The sequence below is a fragment of the Pristis pectinata genome, chromosome 12 (assembly GCF_009764475.1).
Source record: "Pristis pectinata isolate sPriPec2 chromosome 12, sPriPec2.1.pri, whole genome shotgun sequence".
Classification (NCBI taxonomy): Eukaryota; Metazoa; Chordata; class Chondrichthyes; order Rhinopristiformes; family Pristidae; genus Pristis; species Pristis pectinata.
This window is the reverse complement of record NC_067416.1, coordinates 28,250,308-28,270,762: the sequence shown is the minus strand read 5'-3', so window position 1 is coordinate 28,270,762 and position 20,455 is coordinate 28,250,308. Positions and strand designations below refer to the sequence as shown.

Genomic DNA, 20,455 nt, shown 5'->3' with positions numbered 1-20,455 from the left:
AAAATTCCATCTGCTATTCCTTTGCCCACTTTCCCAGTTGATTTAGATCCTGCTGTACCCTTAGATGACTTTCTACACCGTCCATCACACCACCAATTTTGGTGTCATCCACAAAATTATTAATTGTGCCACTTATATTCTCATAGAAATTGTTAATGTATATGATAAATAGAGAGTTCCTTCTCATAACTAAAATTCTGCATTCTTGGCAACAATCTTACAAAACTCCTTTGTATCCTCTGTGGTGCTGTCATATCCTTTCAGTAATCTGGTGACCAGAACATTCATGGTTACAGTTGTTAATGAGAACTTCAGCTCCCACTTACAAGGGAAAGCATTTCATTATTATAACAAGAATTACAGCCAACAAGCTGATCTATATACAGTGTGGAACATATAATATCCTGAATTCAGTTATGCAGCAGTAAAGATATTCCCCCAAGAAATGGACAAAATAGTTTCTCTATTTGGTACTGAAGGATACTAATAATAGAAGCACTTTGATTATGAGTGGAGGTGGCATGAAGGGATATTGTACTGTTCTACATTCAGAGGAACTGGCAATGGGTGAAGATGTAAGTCTTGAAAAATCTGTCAAGACAATGCATATATAGTAAGGGAATTCTTTTCTCAGTCTTTTGCAGATTCACTAAGAATGCAAACAGCACTCAGACATAATCTACAGCCTCTCAATTTTGGTCATTTATTCCTTACACACCCCAGCACTGTTATGAAATGAAAAATAGAAACCCTGTTCAAATCCAATCCTTTGTATTGTTCAATAGCTGCAAATCTAAATAAGGAGTCCAATATTATGAGTGGTTAGCACATTTAATTCTGATCTAGACTGCTTAATGTCACCCTGCATGTATTAAAGGAGAGATGCATTGTTTTTGCAGCAGGTGGGGGGAGGGGGGAGTGATACCACATACTGTGTTAATATCACTAAAACATCCTACACCAAGTAAATGAGGCTCATGGATTCACTGAAATTTTGGTGGCACATGTTAAAAGGCATTTCTATTATGTGGACACTTGGGCTTCTGGCACACATCTTTTTCTGAGTAAAATATTCAGGTTCATCAACATCTACTATTTGGTGTATTAGTTTGCTTTTTGTAGAATATGAAAGACAGGAAATCAAACCCTCATCCTTTGTGCCGCCTGTAACCAATGTGTGGTCAATGGAACGTGTGAATCAAGTAGTTAGGAACAGAACCTCCACTGAAAAGCATCTTTTGAGACTCAGAAATATGCCAGAGCCAATCACTTGCATGTAATAGCTACTGCAGTAGGGTGGGTATTCTACATTGAATGGTTCACCTTCTGACTCTCCAGTGTGTTTCAACCATAATTAAATCAGAAATCTGAACTCTGATTGAATACCCACCAATTTCCTATAAGGGTGCAGATCCATTACTAGCTGCTGGGCATGTCAACAATGAGTATATCCTAAGAATGAATTCCCTGTAGAATTTCAAATCAGAAGTGCTGTATTGTTTTCTGATCAAACAAAGTGTTAATCCACAATGTAGTTAAAATACCACTCCAATGTTACTCAGTTGCTCTTCTTCTTAAGCAGTACCTTGGGATCAAGGCTTACTTACTTCCATTCTGGTTTTATGGGTTCTGAGGCGGCTAGTGAGACCAATGTGGGAACTACAGACTCTTCCACAGATGGGACAGGTGGTGGATGAAGGGGCTGATGGCTTGTTAATTTGTAGAGTAGTCTGTGCCTGCACCACTTATGCAGAGCCTCGATACCATTCTAAATGCTCCTTCTCCATGTTGGGAAATCATAGGCCAGAGATACCCATGAGTCTGTGAAATGTTGCATTTCTTCAAGGACCCTCTGAACACATCCCTGTATCTTTTTCTTTGTCCACCTAATAATTATCTACCATGACAAAGCTCAGAAAAGATTGCTTTGGAAGTCTGGTATCAAGTATCTGAATGACATAGCCTGCCCAATGCAGCTGACTGGGGCCTCAATACTGGAGATGATGACATGGGAGATGACATTGACATTGGTCCGCTTGTCTTTCCAATGAATTTGAAGGATTTTGTAGAGATAGCAGTGGTGATATTTTTCCCATTCCTTGAGATGCCTGCTGTAGGTTGTTCCAGTCTTAGAAGCATATTCTTTGCTATCTGATAGACCATGAATTTTGTGCCATCTGAAATTTTGATTTTCAAAAGCCCTTTTTCTCAATGGACCAAAGAGTATGCTGATCTATTGAGGGGAATGCTGAATTTTATCACCGACGTCTACCTTCACCAGTAGATGGTTCCTCAGATATAAGAAGTGCTCCACAGTCCAGAGCCTCCCCATGAACCATTATTTCCAGAGTGGTACAGAAGGGGCAGATTGCTAGAGGACGTTTGCTTTGCAGATGTTGAGTAAAAAGCCCATCCTTTAGTGACAAAGGCTTGGAATTTGGACTCTGAGCATGCACAATTGGAAAACTCAGCAACCTGCTGCGGCTTGACTACTGAGGTTTGGTTTTGGAAGGTAGATGCTATAGATTGAGCACCTTCTTATTAGTTCTGAAGATTAGCTCCATTCCTATGGGAAGCTTGTTGAAAGTGCAATGCAATATTGTGGCAAGAAAGATCAAGAAAAGTGTTGGGGCAATAGTGCAGCCTTTTTGACGCCAGTCTTCACTGGGAATAGTCCTGTTGTAGAACCATTGGTTAATATCACTAGTTGCATGCCTTTGTCATTGTTTCTGTTAACATTCATATCTTAAGCAGGAAAATAAAAATGGGCTGTCAAAGGAAGTGAAATCCAGAGAAGAAAATGAAAAAGTTGAATCAAACTACGAGCATACAGATTTGCATCTCTCAACTCAGGATGAAAATGAGCAAGTCGAATCAGAGCATGTGCATTCTGATATGCAGCTTTCAGCTCAGCAGCTGGCAAAGTGCATTGCGATTGCTGCACAAATTAAGGTAATAACTATTTTAATATACTACTTAATTAAGAACATAAAAATTTTAATGATTGGGAAGTTCACTAAGCTCATCATTCTAATATAACTCCTATCTCAGGAATCAATTATATTTTGAACATACCCAGGATTTTTATCTGTATGACCCCAGCTGGCCGGGCACTTATCACTCTTTGTATCAAGACACATTTTTTAATATTGGTTTGAAATGTTTTTTTTCTGAAGGCAAATTTTTCTTTTCAAATCCTGAACCTTTTACTTTGAAGTAATTATTTGAATTAATCTTATCTTTAGTAATTAATACTTGGTATTTCGCCAAGATCATCCTTCAGCAACCATCTTTCTACACTGTAAACCCTGAGCTTCTCTAATTTTTGCCTTTTGCTTATCCTTTAGACAAGGAATGAGTCTATTTTGAATACTTTACATCACATCTACATCTTTTCTCTGTTATAGTGACCAACATCATAAACAATATTTAGTTAGTAATAAGTCTAGTGTATTTGAAAGCACAGATGTACCTTCTGTATACCTCTGAACTTTCTTATTCAGATTACATAGAATGCACTGTACAGCAACAGAATGTGTGCTCCAACTGCTCCATGTTGGTGTTATGCTCCATGTGAGCTTTTTCTAACCCTTTCATGATTGTGTACGCTAACCATTCAAGTTGTTCTTTCTAATTGTTTTGCCTCATTTTGGTGTTTTATATAGTTTCCAATTATTCTTTAAAAGGGAATGAAATTAGAATTTATTGTCTGTTTCTTCCTTTTTAAAGAAAGAACGGGCCATTGCTCAGGTGTACCTTGCTCATGCCAGTGAAGTTTTGTTGCAGTCCATGAACCAGGCATTAAACAGCAACCTTACTAATATCCTTGCAGCAGCTAGCCTCGACATGGTTGAATGTTTTGGACAATTTGACCCAGTTTCAGCAAGTCAGTATTTAGCATTACACCAGGTATGATAATTTGTTTAATTCTTGCATGTTTGGCTGTTTCAACCCTCATCTAACTAGTGGTTTAATAACAATACTAACACAATGTGCAATAATATTTTAATTGCTAATTAAGTTTCATCAGCTAAAATGCCCAGGTTTGTTTCACATCATGGTCAGTGTTAGTTACTTCATCATTGAAGCCACATCTAAGCTAAAAAAAACAGCAAACCCTAAAAATTAAATCAATTAGTGCTGTTTCTTTAAGCAGTCGGTAACCCAAAATTGACTTTACATGGAGTAGATTGTGCTAGTGACAATTTCCAGGTGGATTTGTCCTAATTGGAAAAATTGGACTGGGCACACCTGGATGCAATCCATATATTAAAAAAAAAGCAGACCTCATGTAATGATATCATAATGATGCATACCACACTAACATAAAATCTACACAATGACCATAATGAAGCAGATTCACTAGAACGAGGAGGACGTTATGCTTTCTTGCTTTTTCTTGATATCTGATGGACACTTTGACTTTAAAACATCTAAGTATCCTGAGTACTGACTGTAGACTGCTTAAACACTATCCAAAATCTGCAGTGTATTACAGGAATGTTATTTCCAGCATTTAGCTGCTGAGCTACTTAATCACTGATTGCCTTAGTGGTGACACTGCTGGCAGCTCTCTGTTGTCAGTGGCTTTGGGATCCACATGGCAAGCAACTCTGAGTGGGTTTGGGATCTTGTTGCAGGACATCCTGCTCATGACCGTTAGCTACAAACTCAAGCCAAGATGCCTCTCTCCATTGAGGTCAAGGTAACAATGACTCACAACTTCCTGGCCATCAGATCATTCTAGGAGGCTACAGTAGATCTATCTTGTATATCTCCATATTGCTCAATGAAAAATCATTCATGAGCACACGTGCATTCTGCATTCCAATTACTAGCTAACCTAGTATCCCATGTGCCTGAACCTTCTGGACCAGCCTACCACGTGGAACTTTGTCAAACACCTTTTTAATGTCCATATAGGTAATGTCTACCTCCCAGTATGTAGCTGCTATCTGGCTGCCACAGGGATTAAAGATTGATATCCTTCTGTGTTTGCTGTGTGACAAAGTGTCAGCAGTGGTGCCTGAATTGATATGGTCCAACCAAGAACATTATGTACTTTAGTGCTTCCTTTTTGTGTAAACCACCCTAATTTTCAGTTTCAAACTTTCTTTTGACTCATTTCATAATTCTTTAAGGGGGCCTAATTTGGCACTAGAACTAAATGCAATGGTGTTTTAATGCAGCAGAAATATGTTTAATCCAATTTCTAGGTTATAATTCTATTGGAACAAACTTGTTAAAATCCCAGAATCTAAAATTCTGATGGGAATTTTCCAACTCTGTTTCCTCTTTGTATATTCCCAGGTCTACAGATAGTCCTAGCCTTTCCAAATTCAGCACTTATGAATGGGCATTTATATTTTATCTAGACATTAATTAGCTATTTACAAATATTGTGCTCAAAAGCTGTACTGTCATGTCTTTTAAACAAAAAGGCTAACATTTCTTGGAAGAACAATATGTTCCCATTATACTTCTTTTAATATAATAAAGTTAAAGTTGACAATTTACTAATTTAGGAATCTAACAACTAACAGCACAGAAGAATGGGAAAGTAAAAGAAAGCCGAGGAGAAAATAACAAAGTTAATATAAATATTATATATGAATCAATCAGTGAATTCTGACTACCTTCAAGAAATTAAGCATTTTAGTTCTCTATTCTTGTGGTATGTGACATTTTGGAAGCAGTGGGATAACTGACTTTCTCCCATGAGTCATTCTCTTCATTTTAATTTATCATTTAAACTTATTTACTTTATTTTTCATTTCTTTCATTTATAACAAAATAAGTAATTCACTCAGATCTTTCACAATTTAAAAGCTCCACAAAGTTTATGAAAGCAATAAAATGTTGAAGTAGAAATATAATTAAGAGTAAAATTACTTGAATTCAGGGAGCAAATCCATGAACTCAACTGATAATATATTTGTAATAATATTACTGAAGGTTTTTTTCACTTTCTGTTTTGGGAAAAGCAAGTGGAACACTACTATAAATAAATAATAGGGTAATGGACTTAAATGCAATGGAGAATTAAAGTGACAGGAGAGTATAGACTTGGAATAACACATGTTTATCGGACAATGTTTGGAGGAAGAGGAAGGAATAAGGATTTTCTTCAACTGAGGATTCTCATCCACATTAGTTGGCAGGTTCCTTCATCACGTCCATTCCATTTCCTGTACTTCTCTTGGCTTTTTCAGAGCCATGTTAAAATTCCCCTTGTCTTATCTTCAATGCCACGAGCCTCCAAAGTCAAGAGATCACTCGTCACCATTTGCTTTATTTAGGTTATTATTTCAGAGAAGAGGAATCAGAGAACTTGTCTATCTTCTTTTCAATTGCTGATGGACATGTGTACTTCCAACATACCTTATCTTTATCTCATGGGAGTAATAAAGATAATGGTATTGTTTTTAACTAAGGAAATTACTAGAGATGTAGTACCTGTGGTATTTTTTTAGATGAGTACTGCTGATCTTGTGTAAAACATTTTTTACTAATAGTCAAAAGTTTTCAACTTCCCAGCTTTACAGTCCTTCACAGTGCCTTCCTCTTCCAGTTGAGAACAGCATGCTGATACTTTTCTAATGATCATGGCAGTACAATGTTAACATAGGACAACAGAGTGAACCAAATAACAGACACATTTGCACACAATTTTCAGATAATGCAGCTTGAGTGGAATTTTTGAAGATTAGGTCAAAAGTTTTAAAATACGTTTGAAATTGTTACAGAGTTGCTTAGCATCAATTATGCTAAAAGAAGCCTTGATCAGGACTGGATATGATACCAGCAGTTCCCAACTAGTAGCATTACTACATCTTCAACAAAAACTGGAGAAGGATGGAACTATGAAAAATATGCTCAAGACAGTTAATGAAAGACTTAGCAGAAATTTTAAGGTAAATTCTAAATTTCCAATATTTATTTTGTAGTGTATTGTTTACATTTAATATGAAATGAATAACAAGTCTATTTCCCTCAGTATGGTTACAATATCATCATGAAGGGAGGAAAGCTTAAACTTTATAGCCCACAAAAGTGGGGGCAGAATTTTATCCATGTGATTCACCCTTGCTTTCCAATACAAGCAGAATGCCAACTCGGTGCCAAGTGCTTGTTTGACTTTTGGTGGAGCTGTTAAGATTTGGTTTTAAAATTTGTTTTAGAACATTTCCTTTGTATTTTGGATCGTGGCTGAGCAGACCGTGTGATGGCCAGCAACAGAGAGAAGGTAAGGTATGTTGGCAAATGGGAATCTGAAGACCTGAATCAGCTAGAATATAAACCAATATACACAGGTACGATTAAACTTGAATCAGTGATAAATTTACATAGTAGCTACTGCAATTGATGTCAAAGCTCATTGTCATGGAATGTTCAATTGTATATAAAAAAAATCAATTCATCATTAAACTCCCACAAAAAAACCCACAAAATTTATTTATTTCATGCCGCACTTTTGGAGATCGTTATAAATTGCAAAGTTCACGTGAGGTTTCTTAGATATAACACAGTAAAAATCATTATAATCAATACTTTATTAAGTGATATTCTATACTTCAGAACAATTTCTGAAAGGCCAAAAATAATCTCATCAGTCAAAGTAAACAAGGAATACTATACCTAAAGAGGCTTTCGTTTAAGTATATATTGACAATATTTTACATTATTTTAATTTCAGACATGAAAAACGGCATTTATCTGTTATCCTTCAATTCTTTCTTTGCAGGCTTGGAAAAATATTATCATTCAACCACAGCATCTCAGTTTTCAAAGTGAATTTCCTTCCAATTTTAATATATTTGTTCTTCAACATTCTGAAGACAGGTATGTTACAAATTTATATTTTGTTTAAAGTGCTTCCTTTATTAGTATTTAGGTAAAACATGTATGAGGATTGTGATGGAAATTAATCTGTGCTCTGCCCTAATTAGCAAAATTTCAGTGTCTGGACAACACTGTTTATCACTTAAGCACATCCCAGAGCCTGAAATTGTGAGTGGCAAGTACTAGTTTAAGGTAGCTGATGCTCATTGAAACCATATCCACACTTTTAGTAGGGAAGCTATTTTGTTTTCTTAGTTATTCCAAAGGTTTTGAACTCTTGGTAGGAGCCATGGCAGACAGAAACAAGAGCAGGCACAACAATTTTCAGATGAAGCCCTGGATGCTGACCAATGAGGTAGAAAGGAGTAAGGTTATCCTGTGCTCATAGGAGCTCAGATAGCCCTGCAAGTGCAGGGCTAAGTGGCAGGGAGAGGAGGCTGCAATCTCCAGGAGTGAGCGCCTGAGGACATGGAACCAGTGCACAAGAAGTTTAATGATCATAATGATCAAGGTCAGTGAAAGCATCATCAGATCCACGTTCAAACATCTGCACCAATACCCTCAAGCACTTACTATCACTCCAGGCCTACTCCAATTTCATAGCTTCCACTAACAACAAGCCAATTACCACCCACATTACCCAGATGGATGTCAATCCACTAACAGTTCTCCGTCTCTTGTAGAAGATAGCACACAACTGATGCCAACAATAGTAAATCAGTAAATCAGGGACAAACCTGCAAACTACCCTGACCAGCTAACAGGTGTTCTGACGAAGGGTGTTTGTTCTGAAATGTTAATTCTGTTTGTTGTTCCATTGATGCTGAGTATTTCCAGCATTTTCTGTTTTCATTTCAGATTTCCAGCATCTGCAATTTTTTTTTTGATTTTCAGTTTGGTACAAACTCAGTTTCAAAGTCCCACCATCCTGGAGGCCAGTGAAACAGTTACTAGAACATGCATTTGATGCAGTATCAGGTGACTTTGACAATGTGCATATTGCATTAAGTTCCTTATTGTCCTTGGAGTTTGACTCCTCGTGGTGGATCTAATTTCTTACTTCCTTCCACTGCTATTTGTCAATCTTCCTGGAAGTCTTCTGGGCTCTCTGTGGAGAAAAATAACTCTCTGCTTATTATCTTGTCATCCAAACCCTTCAGAACCATGTCATTATATTGGGCTGTCCAATCTCTTCCTTGATCTTCTGCAGTTACCAGCAATCTCCAGAGAAGTGTGTAATGTAGTCCACTAGTGTTTGCTGCCACAATGCATCTCCCATTTATGAAGCTTCAATCAGCATCACCTAACTTAACTACGTACTAGCTGCAAATGTAATTAGGAGATGTGGATAAATTCTAAGGCAATAGACAGCACAGTTAGTGCTGACTGGTGCTAAAATCCATGTAATTAAATTCTTAACACCAATTGTGAATGTGACCTGTATCAAGCCATATGGCTGCAGGTTATTTACACATCCTGATCACAACACATGTATTCCAGTGCCGCCCAACTCACCCCCAGGATCCAGCTCATAACATCAAACCAGTAGAGAAAATGTAATAAGTAAGATATCTTATTAAGCTTCTCACAACTTACCTCCTTGTGGATATGAAAAATAACAAATATATAAATGTCTTGTAGATCTATGTTATATGGAGCACTTCTTGAGAAACCAAAACAAAAACCCATTGTTGAGAAAAAGGCAAAAGGACGCCAAAGTGAGAAAAATGTTACTGTTTTTCTGAATGAGTACCTTATACTGTTTTTGTGTTAATAGAATATTTTACTGTTTACTGCTTGAAAAGTTAAGATGGAATTGATTCAAATTTAAGTATGTGAGTTCAGTAAAGGCATGTTCATGATGTCAGTGAAATCTGCCAATTTTTTGCTCTGCATGTTTTCATCATTCTTCAAATTTCTCTGTATGTTTCCGCATCATTTTTCTTTTACTCCTTTTGAAGGTGTTATCTCTTATCATTTCTATTCTTAGTATTAAAATTTGTGCTTTCCTTTCTATCAAGGATTAATTTGTGTCCTCTGTTTTGTGCACTATTGTTGACCTCTTGTGACTGTTGAAATGGTTGGCAGAAAGCAAATGGCTGGACTTCTGCTAATGCCACTTGTAATTAGCTGGAAGGAACAGTTTAGGATTAAATCTTCATGAACACCTTGAGTATTTTTTAGTCTTGGTGAACAATGCCATATAGCTACTGTTAGAAATTGACCGTATTTCAACTAAAGTGGATAAAATCTGTGCTTTGTAACACAATCTCTGATTTTTCTTTTACTCAATCAGCCATTGGATCTAGATTTGTGGATCTAATTTTCTGTATTTGTCATCTTCTTTATCCTTTGTCAATTTATTTTATTTATCTTTTTCATTTATCTCTACATTTTGTCTCTTCGGGTCAACTATTTACTGACAAAAGCTTGCCCTTGCATCTTCAATAAAAGATGTCTCAATTGCACCACCTTTTGATGGTGATGACTCTCCTAATTTTTGCTTCCTGCCAGTGAAAATGTGGCTGATCTTTACTTGTGGCTCTCTAACCACAATGTGGCAGAGACCATCAATGGCATATGTTACGCCATGAAGTACTCTACTGGATCATCCAGTTCATAATCACCTTTAATCTTTAGGAACAAATAATTATTTTAGTATTATGGTGATAACATTTATTGTGTTTATTTTGATACAGTTACGCTTTATGCATTTTGTCATTGTAGATCATTATATGCATTTTTGATTCAAATATTTATGTTATGCTAATTTAGGTCCAGGACCAACACAAGCTAAAATTTTTCGTGTTCCTGTAAATCCACAATTATTTTCAATTTTAATTGCAAAAATCTCCAATTATAAGAATAACTTGGCTCAACATCTCTTAAAACTTGAATACCAATATAATCACATGATGCAAAGGAAGAAGGTATTTCAGAAATTACATGAAGACATAAATCCAGAAATGGTGAGTTAACCTAGTTTTGCCATTCCATGTTTATTATATAACCAGTGCTGTTTTCTTTGTCTCCAATGCAGAAACAATTGCACAGAAAGACACTCCTCTGATTCCTGTTCATACTGTTCCCATTACTGGAACTCTCTTGACTACAACTTCAGCATTCAATTGGAAATAATCTTGTCCTATTCTTTAAAAATGATTTGTGTGTGTGTGTGTGTTAATCAGTGTGAAATGTATATACAAGCATTGGAATAGTGGTATGTGAATGAGTATAGTATTGCATGTAAGTTCCAATTGTGTCTCAATCTCTAGGTAAGTGTATGGAAATCATATATTGACAGCAGCAAGGAAACTATCATGAGCCCCTAAACAGTGCAATTTTAGCAAATGCTTTTCAGGGTTAATGATTTTTTTTATGTTTACTTCTCTTTAATCTGCTAAAGTATGAATTTCATCCTTGTCTTTCTGAAGACAGATGTAAAGTTTAATCTTTCCTCCAGTGCAACAAAAGGCTGATTCCATGACTGCATCCGTGCTGCCTCCTGCATCCATGTAGAACTCGTCAGTTTCATCAACTTTGCTACTAGCTTCCCACCCTGCCCTCAAATTCACTTGGACTTTTGCCAACACCTCTCTCCCCTTTTTCGATCTCTCTCTCCATCTTAGGAGACAAACTACCCACTGACGTTTACTACAAGCTCCCAAGCCACCTAGGCTACAACTCCTCCCACCCTGTCTCTTCTAAGGACACCATCCCTTTCTCTCAGTTTCTCCATCTCCACTGCATCTGCTCTTGACTCCAGGACTTCTGAGATGTCCTCCTTTTTCAGACTTCCACCCCAATGTTGCTGATGGAGACCTCACCAACATCTCCTCCATTTCCTGCCCTACTGCTCTCATCCTGCCTCCCCCTAGACAGAATAGGGAGAGGGTTCCCTTGGTCCTTACCTTTCATTCCTGCAGTCTCCACATCCAGCACGTAATTCTACAACGTTCCAACTACAATGTGTTCCCAGCACCAGTCACATCTTCCCCTCCCCATCCCTTCTGCTTTCCACAGGGACTACTCTCTCTGCAACTCCCTGGTTTGCTCATACCTTCCCACCCATCCCTCCCCCTCGCCTCTATCCAAGACCTAAACAGCCCTTTCAGGTGAGACGGAGATTCACGTGCACCTCCTCTCACCTCATCTATTCTATTTAGTGCTCTCAATGTGACCTTCTCTACATAGACTAGGTGACTACTTTGCCGAGCACCTGCATTCTGTCTACAATGGCCATTTTGAGATCCCAGTTGCTGGCCATTTTAATTCCCCTTTCCATTCCCACACCAACCTATCTGTTCTCAGCCTCCTCCACTGCCAGGATGAGGCCAAACACAAACTAAAAGAATAGCACCTCATATTCCGCCTGGTAGTCTACAACCCAATGGCATGAACATTGAATTCCCCAATTTCAGGTAACCTGCTCCCCCTCTGTCCCTTTCTCTCTCCTTCTCATCTACCCAGGTCCTTTCACACACACCCTTATTTCCAACCGCCCACCCCCAGTCACCAGCCCCCTATCACCCAGTTTCTCTCCCTCCCACACCTACTTCATCTGCTCATCACTGGCACACTCCTCTCACTGGGTACATTAGAATGTTAATGGGGAAACTTCTACTGTGGCCAATTGCAAAAATGTCTCATTGGTTTTAGAGACCCTCAGGCAGTCAGAGGCAAGTCTACTTCAATGCAGATGCATGATGAAAAAAAAACACTGTTCTGCACCTGTTTTCCAAGTTTCTTGCTATTCTCTGCAATGTAATTCTACCAGCCACATGATGTACATTGTATTCAAAGCCAATGATTTTTCAATTTTATGGAAAATGAAGAGCTTTAGAATTCAATCCCATGTCATCACACAATAAAGCAAATCTTTGCAACTGTAAATGGTCCTGAGAATATTGCATCATGCATTACAGTGTGTTATGTGGGAGATTCCTGAGCTGTTGCAGTTCAAGATGTCACTGGGACCATTCTTTTTCTTAAAAAAAATTAATGATTGAGCTTGGATATACAGGGCATAATTTGGAGAAGACACGATGAGCTGTGAGGAGGATAATAATACACCTAGGAGATATAGGCAGGCTTGTGGAATAAGTAACAAGTGAAATGTAATGCTGAAAGTGTGCAGTGTTGGTGGAAATAATTTGGTGGAAATAATTTGGTGGAAACACTGAGAAGAGGCAATATAAACTGGAGGCAACAGTTCTAAAAGAAGTGCAAGAACATGGAGACTTGGGAATATAGTTTATTGGCACGTTGAGAAAGCACTTAATAATATATAAGGGATTTTGATTTTATAAATAATGGATTACACAAGAAGGAAGTCATACTAAGTCATTGTAAAGCAGTGGTTCGGCAATAACTGCATCCAGCCTGAGCACTATGTTTTAGAAAACACATGATGACTTTAGAAAGAGTGCAGATGAGATTTACAAAAATGATTCCAAGGATGAAGGATGTTAGTTATATTGAGAGACTAGAGGAGCTAGGATTGTTCTCTATAGGATTTTACGGGAGGATCATTTAGAAGTACTCAAAATCACAAAATAGAGAGAAACATTTCCCACTGGGAGAAGAATCATGAGCCAGGGGACATAGAATGAAAGTGATTAGTGAAAGAACCAAAAGTGACATGAGAAAAAAACATTGTAATGCAGTGAGGGTCTGAAGTGCACTGCCAGTAGTGAGGCAGATTCAATTGAAGAGTTCAAAACGGGATCAGGTAAGTTTCTGAAAGGAAAAGGATTACAGGGCTATAGGGAGAGGGCAGCGATTTGAAACTAATTGGATTGCTTTTAGATAGAACCAGTACAAATTCCTTTAGTGGTGTAACTGTTTTGTGGCTGATTCTGTTTTAACTTACTGTTTCGTATTTAAATCAAAAGAAAACAAAATCTACAACAGAATATGAACATAAGCTTGATGAAGATTTCTCTAGTATTATCGATTCTATGGAAGAGTACTTGAATCCTCTTTTGTCACAGTTTGACTTTACATTTACTCTGTAAGTACCCACTTTGTCTGGAGACTATGCCTTTTTCCTATAAAATTCAGTAAAATAAATCTGTTGCTCATATACTGCCTGATAATGCATTTTTGTATTATTTCTTGCATCATTTTTACAATCAACATGAACCACACTGGTAATATGTCAAATAGTAAACAAGGAATTGTTATTACATGAATGTTTTCAGAGTACCTACTGTAGTCCCGACACCACACTTTATATGAAATGTCAGCAAAAAAGAAACTGATTTCCTCTCCCAGCAATGGAAAATTTGTATGGATTTTATAGAGTTTGTATGGTCTCTCTTCACTTTGGGGATTTCCTCTCAATGCTCAGGCTTCCTTCTGCAACCCAGAAACCTGCCAGAAGGTTAATGAGTACTGTAAATTAAACCTTAATATATGTTAATAGTAAAAAGTTTAAAAGGGGTATGTTAAGGCATTTCTGCACTGGAGGACAACATGAGTTCTGTGCAAGGCTCCATGACAGAGAAGTTCTCATGCTTATGATGCCCAAGACACTGTACGTGATTGACTGTCCCCCATGTCTCCTTGCCTCGTCCCCTCCCCATCCCACCACCTATGATCTTGCTCCTAGTGCAAGGGGTTGTTAAAATACAGGCCAAGCTAAGTGCAACCATTCCCCAGCTCACATGTTCAACGTAGGTACTTTCAAACAATCCTTATTACTTATGCATAATGGTTTAAAAATGACAGCTTTTACTTTTCCTTACAAGATATGCAGCAAGTTAGACAAGGTTTGGTATATCTACAATGAAGCATATCAGTTTGGGCTAGTTTTTGTGATGTGTGGGAGATGACTATCTTTTGAAGATACATCCTAATTAAAGGTCTTTTTTTCAGACCACCGACTCCCCTGGCAACAGGAATGGATTCTGGGAAATCAAAACACAAAAAGAAAGAGGAAAAACCAGTGGGTGGAAAATCAACTCCAGGTATGGCAGAAAGAACTGGAGAGGAATTTTATTGGCAAGTTGTTTTTGAATTTGGTTAATATTTTTTTGTTGTCCACTCAGCAAATTTGACGTGACTAGTCAGATCATTCTGCCCCTTTTTTTTAGTTGATTGAGCTAAGAGATACCTATTTAATTATACCCTAAACATCTTTATGAGGGATTGAATAATGATACAACTATGCTCTTCTTGGAATACCTGCACAACAATCTTTTCATCTGCTTAGCAGTCCCCAGGTCTCCTTCACTTCACCATCTGCATATTGTCCCTAGGTGACACTAGGTCAAGTTCCACATATGTACAACAGACAGCTTTTGAATGCTCTTGAATGTCCACTGCCAGATGGCTTCTCCATTATAAATTTTTGGATGAGCTGTAATATCCTCAGGATAGAAATTGCGAAACAATTGACCTCCCACAAATTTTACACTCTCCTCAATACCTCAACTATTTTTCCCTGCCCATATATCAAATCTGGACAAAAGGTCAGGATTCCAGAGGTGTAGAGAGAATGATTGACCTTAATATCAAGGCACCCAAGAAGCCTTTGTATGATTAAATTCAATGGAGATCAAGGAAAAAACTTTTCACTTGCTGAAGTTGAACTCAGCTCAAAGAAAGATGGGTGTGATTGCTGCAGGTTGATGATCTCAGCTGTAAGAAATCTCTGCCGGAGTTCTTCAGGGAAGGTGCTAAGCCCAATCACTTTCACGTTTCCTCAATGAGCTCCGCTCCAGCATAAGATATGATAAGGATATTTGCTGATGCTTGCATGGTGTCCCATTGTATTCACCCAATTGCTCAAACAATGAAACATTTTGTGTCTGCAAAAGTAAGACCTTGACAGTAATGAGACTTGGGCTGATAAATAGGAAGTAACATCAGTGCTATATAGTTTCAACAAAAGAGAGTCTGACTACCATTTTGTGGCATTCAATATCATTACCATCATCAAATTTCCCAACACCTGGGAGTTTCCAATGACCAAAAACATTACTGGATCAGCCACTGAAATATTTTGGCTGCAAGAGTGCAATAAGTTGGGTATTCTGTGATGAATGATTCAACTTTCTACTCCCCAAAGCATACCCACCACCTAAAATGCATAAGGTGTACTCTCGACTCCCTGGATGAATTTGGCATCAACACCATTCAAAGAGCCATCCAGATCAGTGCACCCACCTTGATCACCACTCACCTAAGGAACTATGGAAATTCACAAAGGGATTTTTTGAAAACCTATCACAAACTCCCAACCATTACCATCTGGAAGGACAAGGGCTACAAACACTTGGGACATCAACAGCTCCACATTACACTGCAAGTCACATAGCAGACTGAATTAGAAATATCTTGTCATTCTTTCATCATTATTTCAAATCCAGGAACTCATTATCTAAAAAGACTGTGGAAGTCTCTTCCCCTCAGTGCTTAAAGAATATAGCTCATCTACACCTTTGCAAAGTCAATTTAGAATGAATAATGTATGCTGGCCTTACGAAAGGTACTTCCATGAAGAACTTTAGAAAGTTGATCTCGGCTGCTAACAAATGCAATGTCCTCGTTAACTGAACTGATTTTGCAATCTTATATTTTATCCATAAAGATCACCCACTCACCTTCGGAACACCACCATCTTCCAAACCCCCCCCCCCCCACCTCACCCCCCCCTCCTACCGCCCCACCACAAAAATCACCTGCATAACTTTGCTACCTCTTTGTTCAAATGTGATTCATTCAGTGAAATGTAATGAACGCAAGTAACTCATTTTGTTCGGAGTCTGCTTCACTATTAGACCAAATAAGAGGCAGATAAAAGGTGCCTGGGGAGGTTATCCCAGCAGGTTCTCCTTCCTTACTGCCTGTGGGGAAGTCCTTCACCTTGATTATCACTTACTATTTAAAAACATAACTGAAATGATGGGCTCTTTGTGTGGGCATGTCAATGAAGTACCTGTTGTTTTCCATTATGTTAAATGGCAAAACATGCTGCTTTCTGTTCAAATATCTAATTATACAATATTTATGTATTTGTGTGTGTGTGTGTCTGTGTGTCTGTGTCTGTGTGTGCATGTGTCTGTGTGTTTGTGTGTATGTGGTCTTTATAAAGTAACTTGCAGGAGACTTTTTCTCTTGTTCAAACGTTTTCATAATTGACTGCTGATATTTTTCCTTCACCTGAAGTCATTCTGAAATCAAAATTTAAATCAATTCTTCTCAGGTCAATCTCAAGGTTTAGGAGAATTTGTAATCCTTTTGGCTGATAAGCTATTGATGGAACTACCCTTGGAGGCACTGAAGGTCTTGCAGAAAGATGTAATCAGTTCCGTTTCAAGAGACTTCTCATTGCAATTGCTATACAATCGCCAACACAGAGACGAGCCAGGTAACATAGAAGTAAACAAGTTGATTTTTCCTACTTTACGGGAGCTTGATAAATTGTCCAAAGAACTTCACAATAATGTGGGAAAATTTGTGAGCCTAAGTAGGAGCAATCACGAGGTGTGGCCCAAAATTGATCAAAGAATAGGATTTTTACGGTCTTCAAGGAATTTTTAAAAAAGATGGAAGTTTGGGAAATAAATACTAGAAAGTGATATATATTTAAACAGCTGCTTCATCAATGACCTTCTTTCCATCATAAGGTCAGGCATGGTGTTGTTTTCTGATAATTGCAGAATAGACACCATTTGCAACATCCCAGTTAATGAAACAGCCCATGCCCACATGGACCAAGACCCTGACAATATTCTGGCATGAGATGATAACTGTCAACAAATATTCATGCTACAAAAGTGCCAGGGAATGACCATCTCCAACAGAGAGCGCCCAGCCACCTACCTTTGACTTGTAATAGCATTATTATTGTTGAGTCACCTGCTGTCATTGTCCTCGGGGGAATTGCCATTGACCAGAAACCCAACTGGACTGGCCACGTAAATGTCATGGCTGGCTACAAGAGCACTTGAGAGGCTGCTTGTCCTGTGATGAGTGACTTATGTCCTGGCACGCCAAGACCTTTCTACCATCTAAAAGGTACAAGTCAGAAGTATTATACAATACTCTCTACTTGGCTGGATGAGTTCAGTGCCAACAACTTTCAAAGATTTTCAACACCATACAGAACAAAGAAGCCACTTTATTGGCACCATATTAACTACCTTAAACATTCATTCTTTCCATAACCACCCCACACTAGCTACAGTGTATATCATCCATAAAATACACTGCAATTACTCACCCAGGCTTCCACTAAGAAGGACAAGGGCAGCAGGCACATGGGAACACTACTTGCAGGTTTATCTTGAAGTTGCACACCCCCCTGCATAGAAAATATATCAATATACAGAACTAAATTAAGGTTCCCTCAAAGTATTCTCTGATCTACTTGTCTGTTTTTTTTTGTCATTGGTGGTCACTTAGTTCCTTTCTGTCTGGACTCTCTTAATTCACCAGGTAGAAATAAAGTACCAGATCAGCACCTCTTAACCCCAATTCACCTCAGTCCTCCTCTTACCAAAATCCCAATTTTCATAGTCGATAGAGGTACTTTGTGGAACTGGACTTCATATTACTTACTCCGTGCATTAATTGAACCTTACTGAATTTATACTAGTTAAGATCCATTTCATTGTTTGGCCCTGCTAGGCTTGTTTTTATGCTTGTTTCTGGGTTAAAACACACCAGCAGTGTTGCATTCCTGTTTTTATTCTACATTGAAATGTTTTGAGGGGATCTAATGTGGTGCTGGAACTAGACATAAGAACGTTACAATGTTTTAATGCACCAAAAAAAGGGGGCAATTCATTTTCTAAGCTTATCTTTCTCTTACCATGGAATTAGGTTCGTCTTTTCATAATAACTAGATTTAAGATAACTTCAGAATAAAAGAGCATAACATTATTGAAATCTGAAGGATGTGTAACCAAATAACATCTTTATACATAACTGAAGAAAATGGAGGTCTTATTTCCATATTGCTGGTGCCAACATTCTTAAAAGAAGTTTTTTGTGAACCAATGATATGGATGGCTCTTGGGAATGAAATCATTCAAAGACTAAATTTGCACAAGGCTATTTTCATCTTAATAATTAGATAAAGTGCGCTATTTTATATATATGGGTTTTGTATTCACACCTAAATTTATGTGGAGCACTCCTGTTCTTCATGGTCATTGTTTTTTTCCTTGCAACAGAAACTCCAAACACAAAGGATGTAAAAACCGCTAGAGGAGCAGGAAGCCAAAAGAAAAATATTAAAATGGTAATCGACATAAGATGATTTATTATAGACAATAAACAGCATGTGACCTATGTTAGATAACTTGGCCTGATTTGAGAAGGAAGAATAACTTAGTCTCGTCTATAAGATCCAAAATATTATCAAAATGTTATCGCTGCTGCTTTATTGAAACACATTGCCCAATTCTGCATTGATTAAAGGAAAATGTTTGCACTCATATCTTTTCTTGTAAAGAATTTATTTGAAGACCTTTGATTCTTCCTAAAGATTGTGGTCAGATTTAAAACTTTTTCCCAGATTTGTGATGCTAATCTGAATTTCGATTAAGCAGGCAGTTCACGTACAGTTTGCTTAATTCATTAGAGTGTATCAGATGCACTAATGGAATGATTTTTTTTTATTGGGTAGCACTCTTTGCTCACTAAGACCTGTGTGAGGGAAAGTGAGAATGATAAAAGAATAACACACATGAAACTTTGGCAATGTGGAGCTTTATCCCTACTACTGCCAACAAACTCCATTGTTATCCTCCACCCAGGCCATATCTTGTCAAAGACCCATTAAATACAGGATGTATTTAGTTGAAAATTATGGAAAGAAGGGCATAGTGTCACAGATTGGGCATGGCAGGCCAGGTTCAAAGGCTTAACACTTCATTGATGTTACTAGGTTGATAGAGTGCACATAAACAGAATGCATCGTAAACCAAGTATCATACTCAGAATTCTATTGGTGGTATTTCAGTGCAGAGTGGGGGAGGAATTTTGCTTTTTCATGTAAATATTTAAATATTTAGTCATTTGTTTTACAGTATTAGCTTGTGTGTTTAAAAAAAATCAGTAGGTTGAAATTACATAGTAAGATATGGCAATCCAGTTTGCATGTGTAGATTGTAGTATGTGGAAATTTATAGATAGTGATGGTATCCTGAGAGAACATGTCTGCCAGTAGATGTCTCTGTCTTGAAACTCTTGGGTTAGTCATTGAACAGGAGTGTAAGTGGAGATCCTCCAACACAAAAATGAGGGGAAGAATGTTCAAATAGTGTGTCCCAGAGAGAGGTCACACCAACAGAAAGATGCAGGATCAGATAGGGTTGCCTCATTCAATTAGTGTCCTGATAGATGAACTAAAATCCAGCTAACTGATACTATTGTACAGATTAAATGTACTTGCTGTCTGGAAGAGGATATAGACTGTGGCAAGGACAACAAGAGACTGATCAGGGGACCTTGGAACCTAAGGCATTGGCATCAGTATTGGAATGAAAAGAATGTACAGTCTTGGGTTGGACTTAGTCTGAAGAGCGTTGAGACTAGTGTCTTATTGGAAAGGATAAATAGTATTGTTACAGGGGCTTTAAACATTCGAAAGGGAGTA

General features: G+C 37.8%; 1 protein-coding gene across 1 annotated transcript in view; it reads left to right on the top strand.

The window, feature by feature from the left end:
• Positions 1–20,455, top strand: part of LOC127576921 (cilia- and flagella-associated protein 46) — a 172,335-nt gene that overhangs the window by 131,213 nt on the left and 20,667 nt on the right. The window contains exons 43-52 of the mRNA XM_052027745.1: positions 2,755–2,952; positions 3,730–3,909; positions 6,747–6,914; positions 7,745–7,842; positions 9,484–9,560; positions 10,618–10,811; positions 13,737–13,855; positions 14,722–14,813; positions 17,054–17,218; positions 19,029–19,096. Coding sequence (XP_051883705.1) covers positions 2,755–2,952; positions 3,730–3,909; positions 6,747–6,914; positions 7,745–7,842; positions 9,484–9,560; positions 10,618–10,811; positions 13,737–13,855; positions 14,722–14,813; positions 17,054–17,218; positions 19,029–19,096 — 1,359 coding nt within the window. The remainder of the gene's footprint in view (positions 1–2,754; positions 2,953–3,729; positions 3,910–6,746; positions 6,915–7,744; positions 7,843–9,483; positions 9,561–10,617; positions 10,812–13,736; positions 13,856–14,721; positions 14,814–17,053; positions 17,219–19,028; positions 19,097–20,455) is intronic.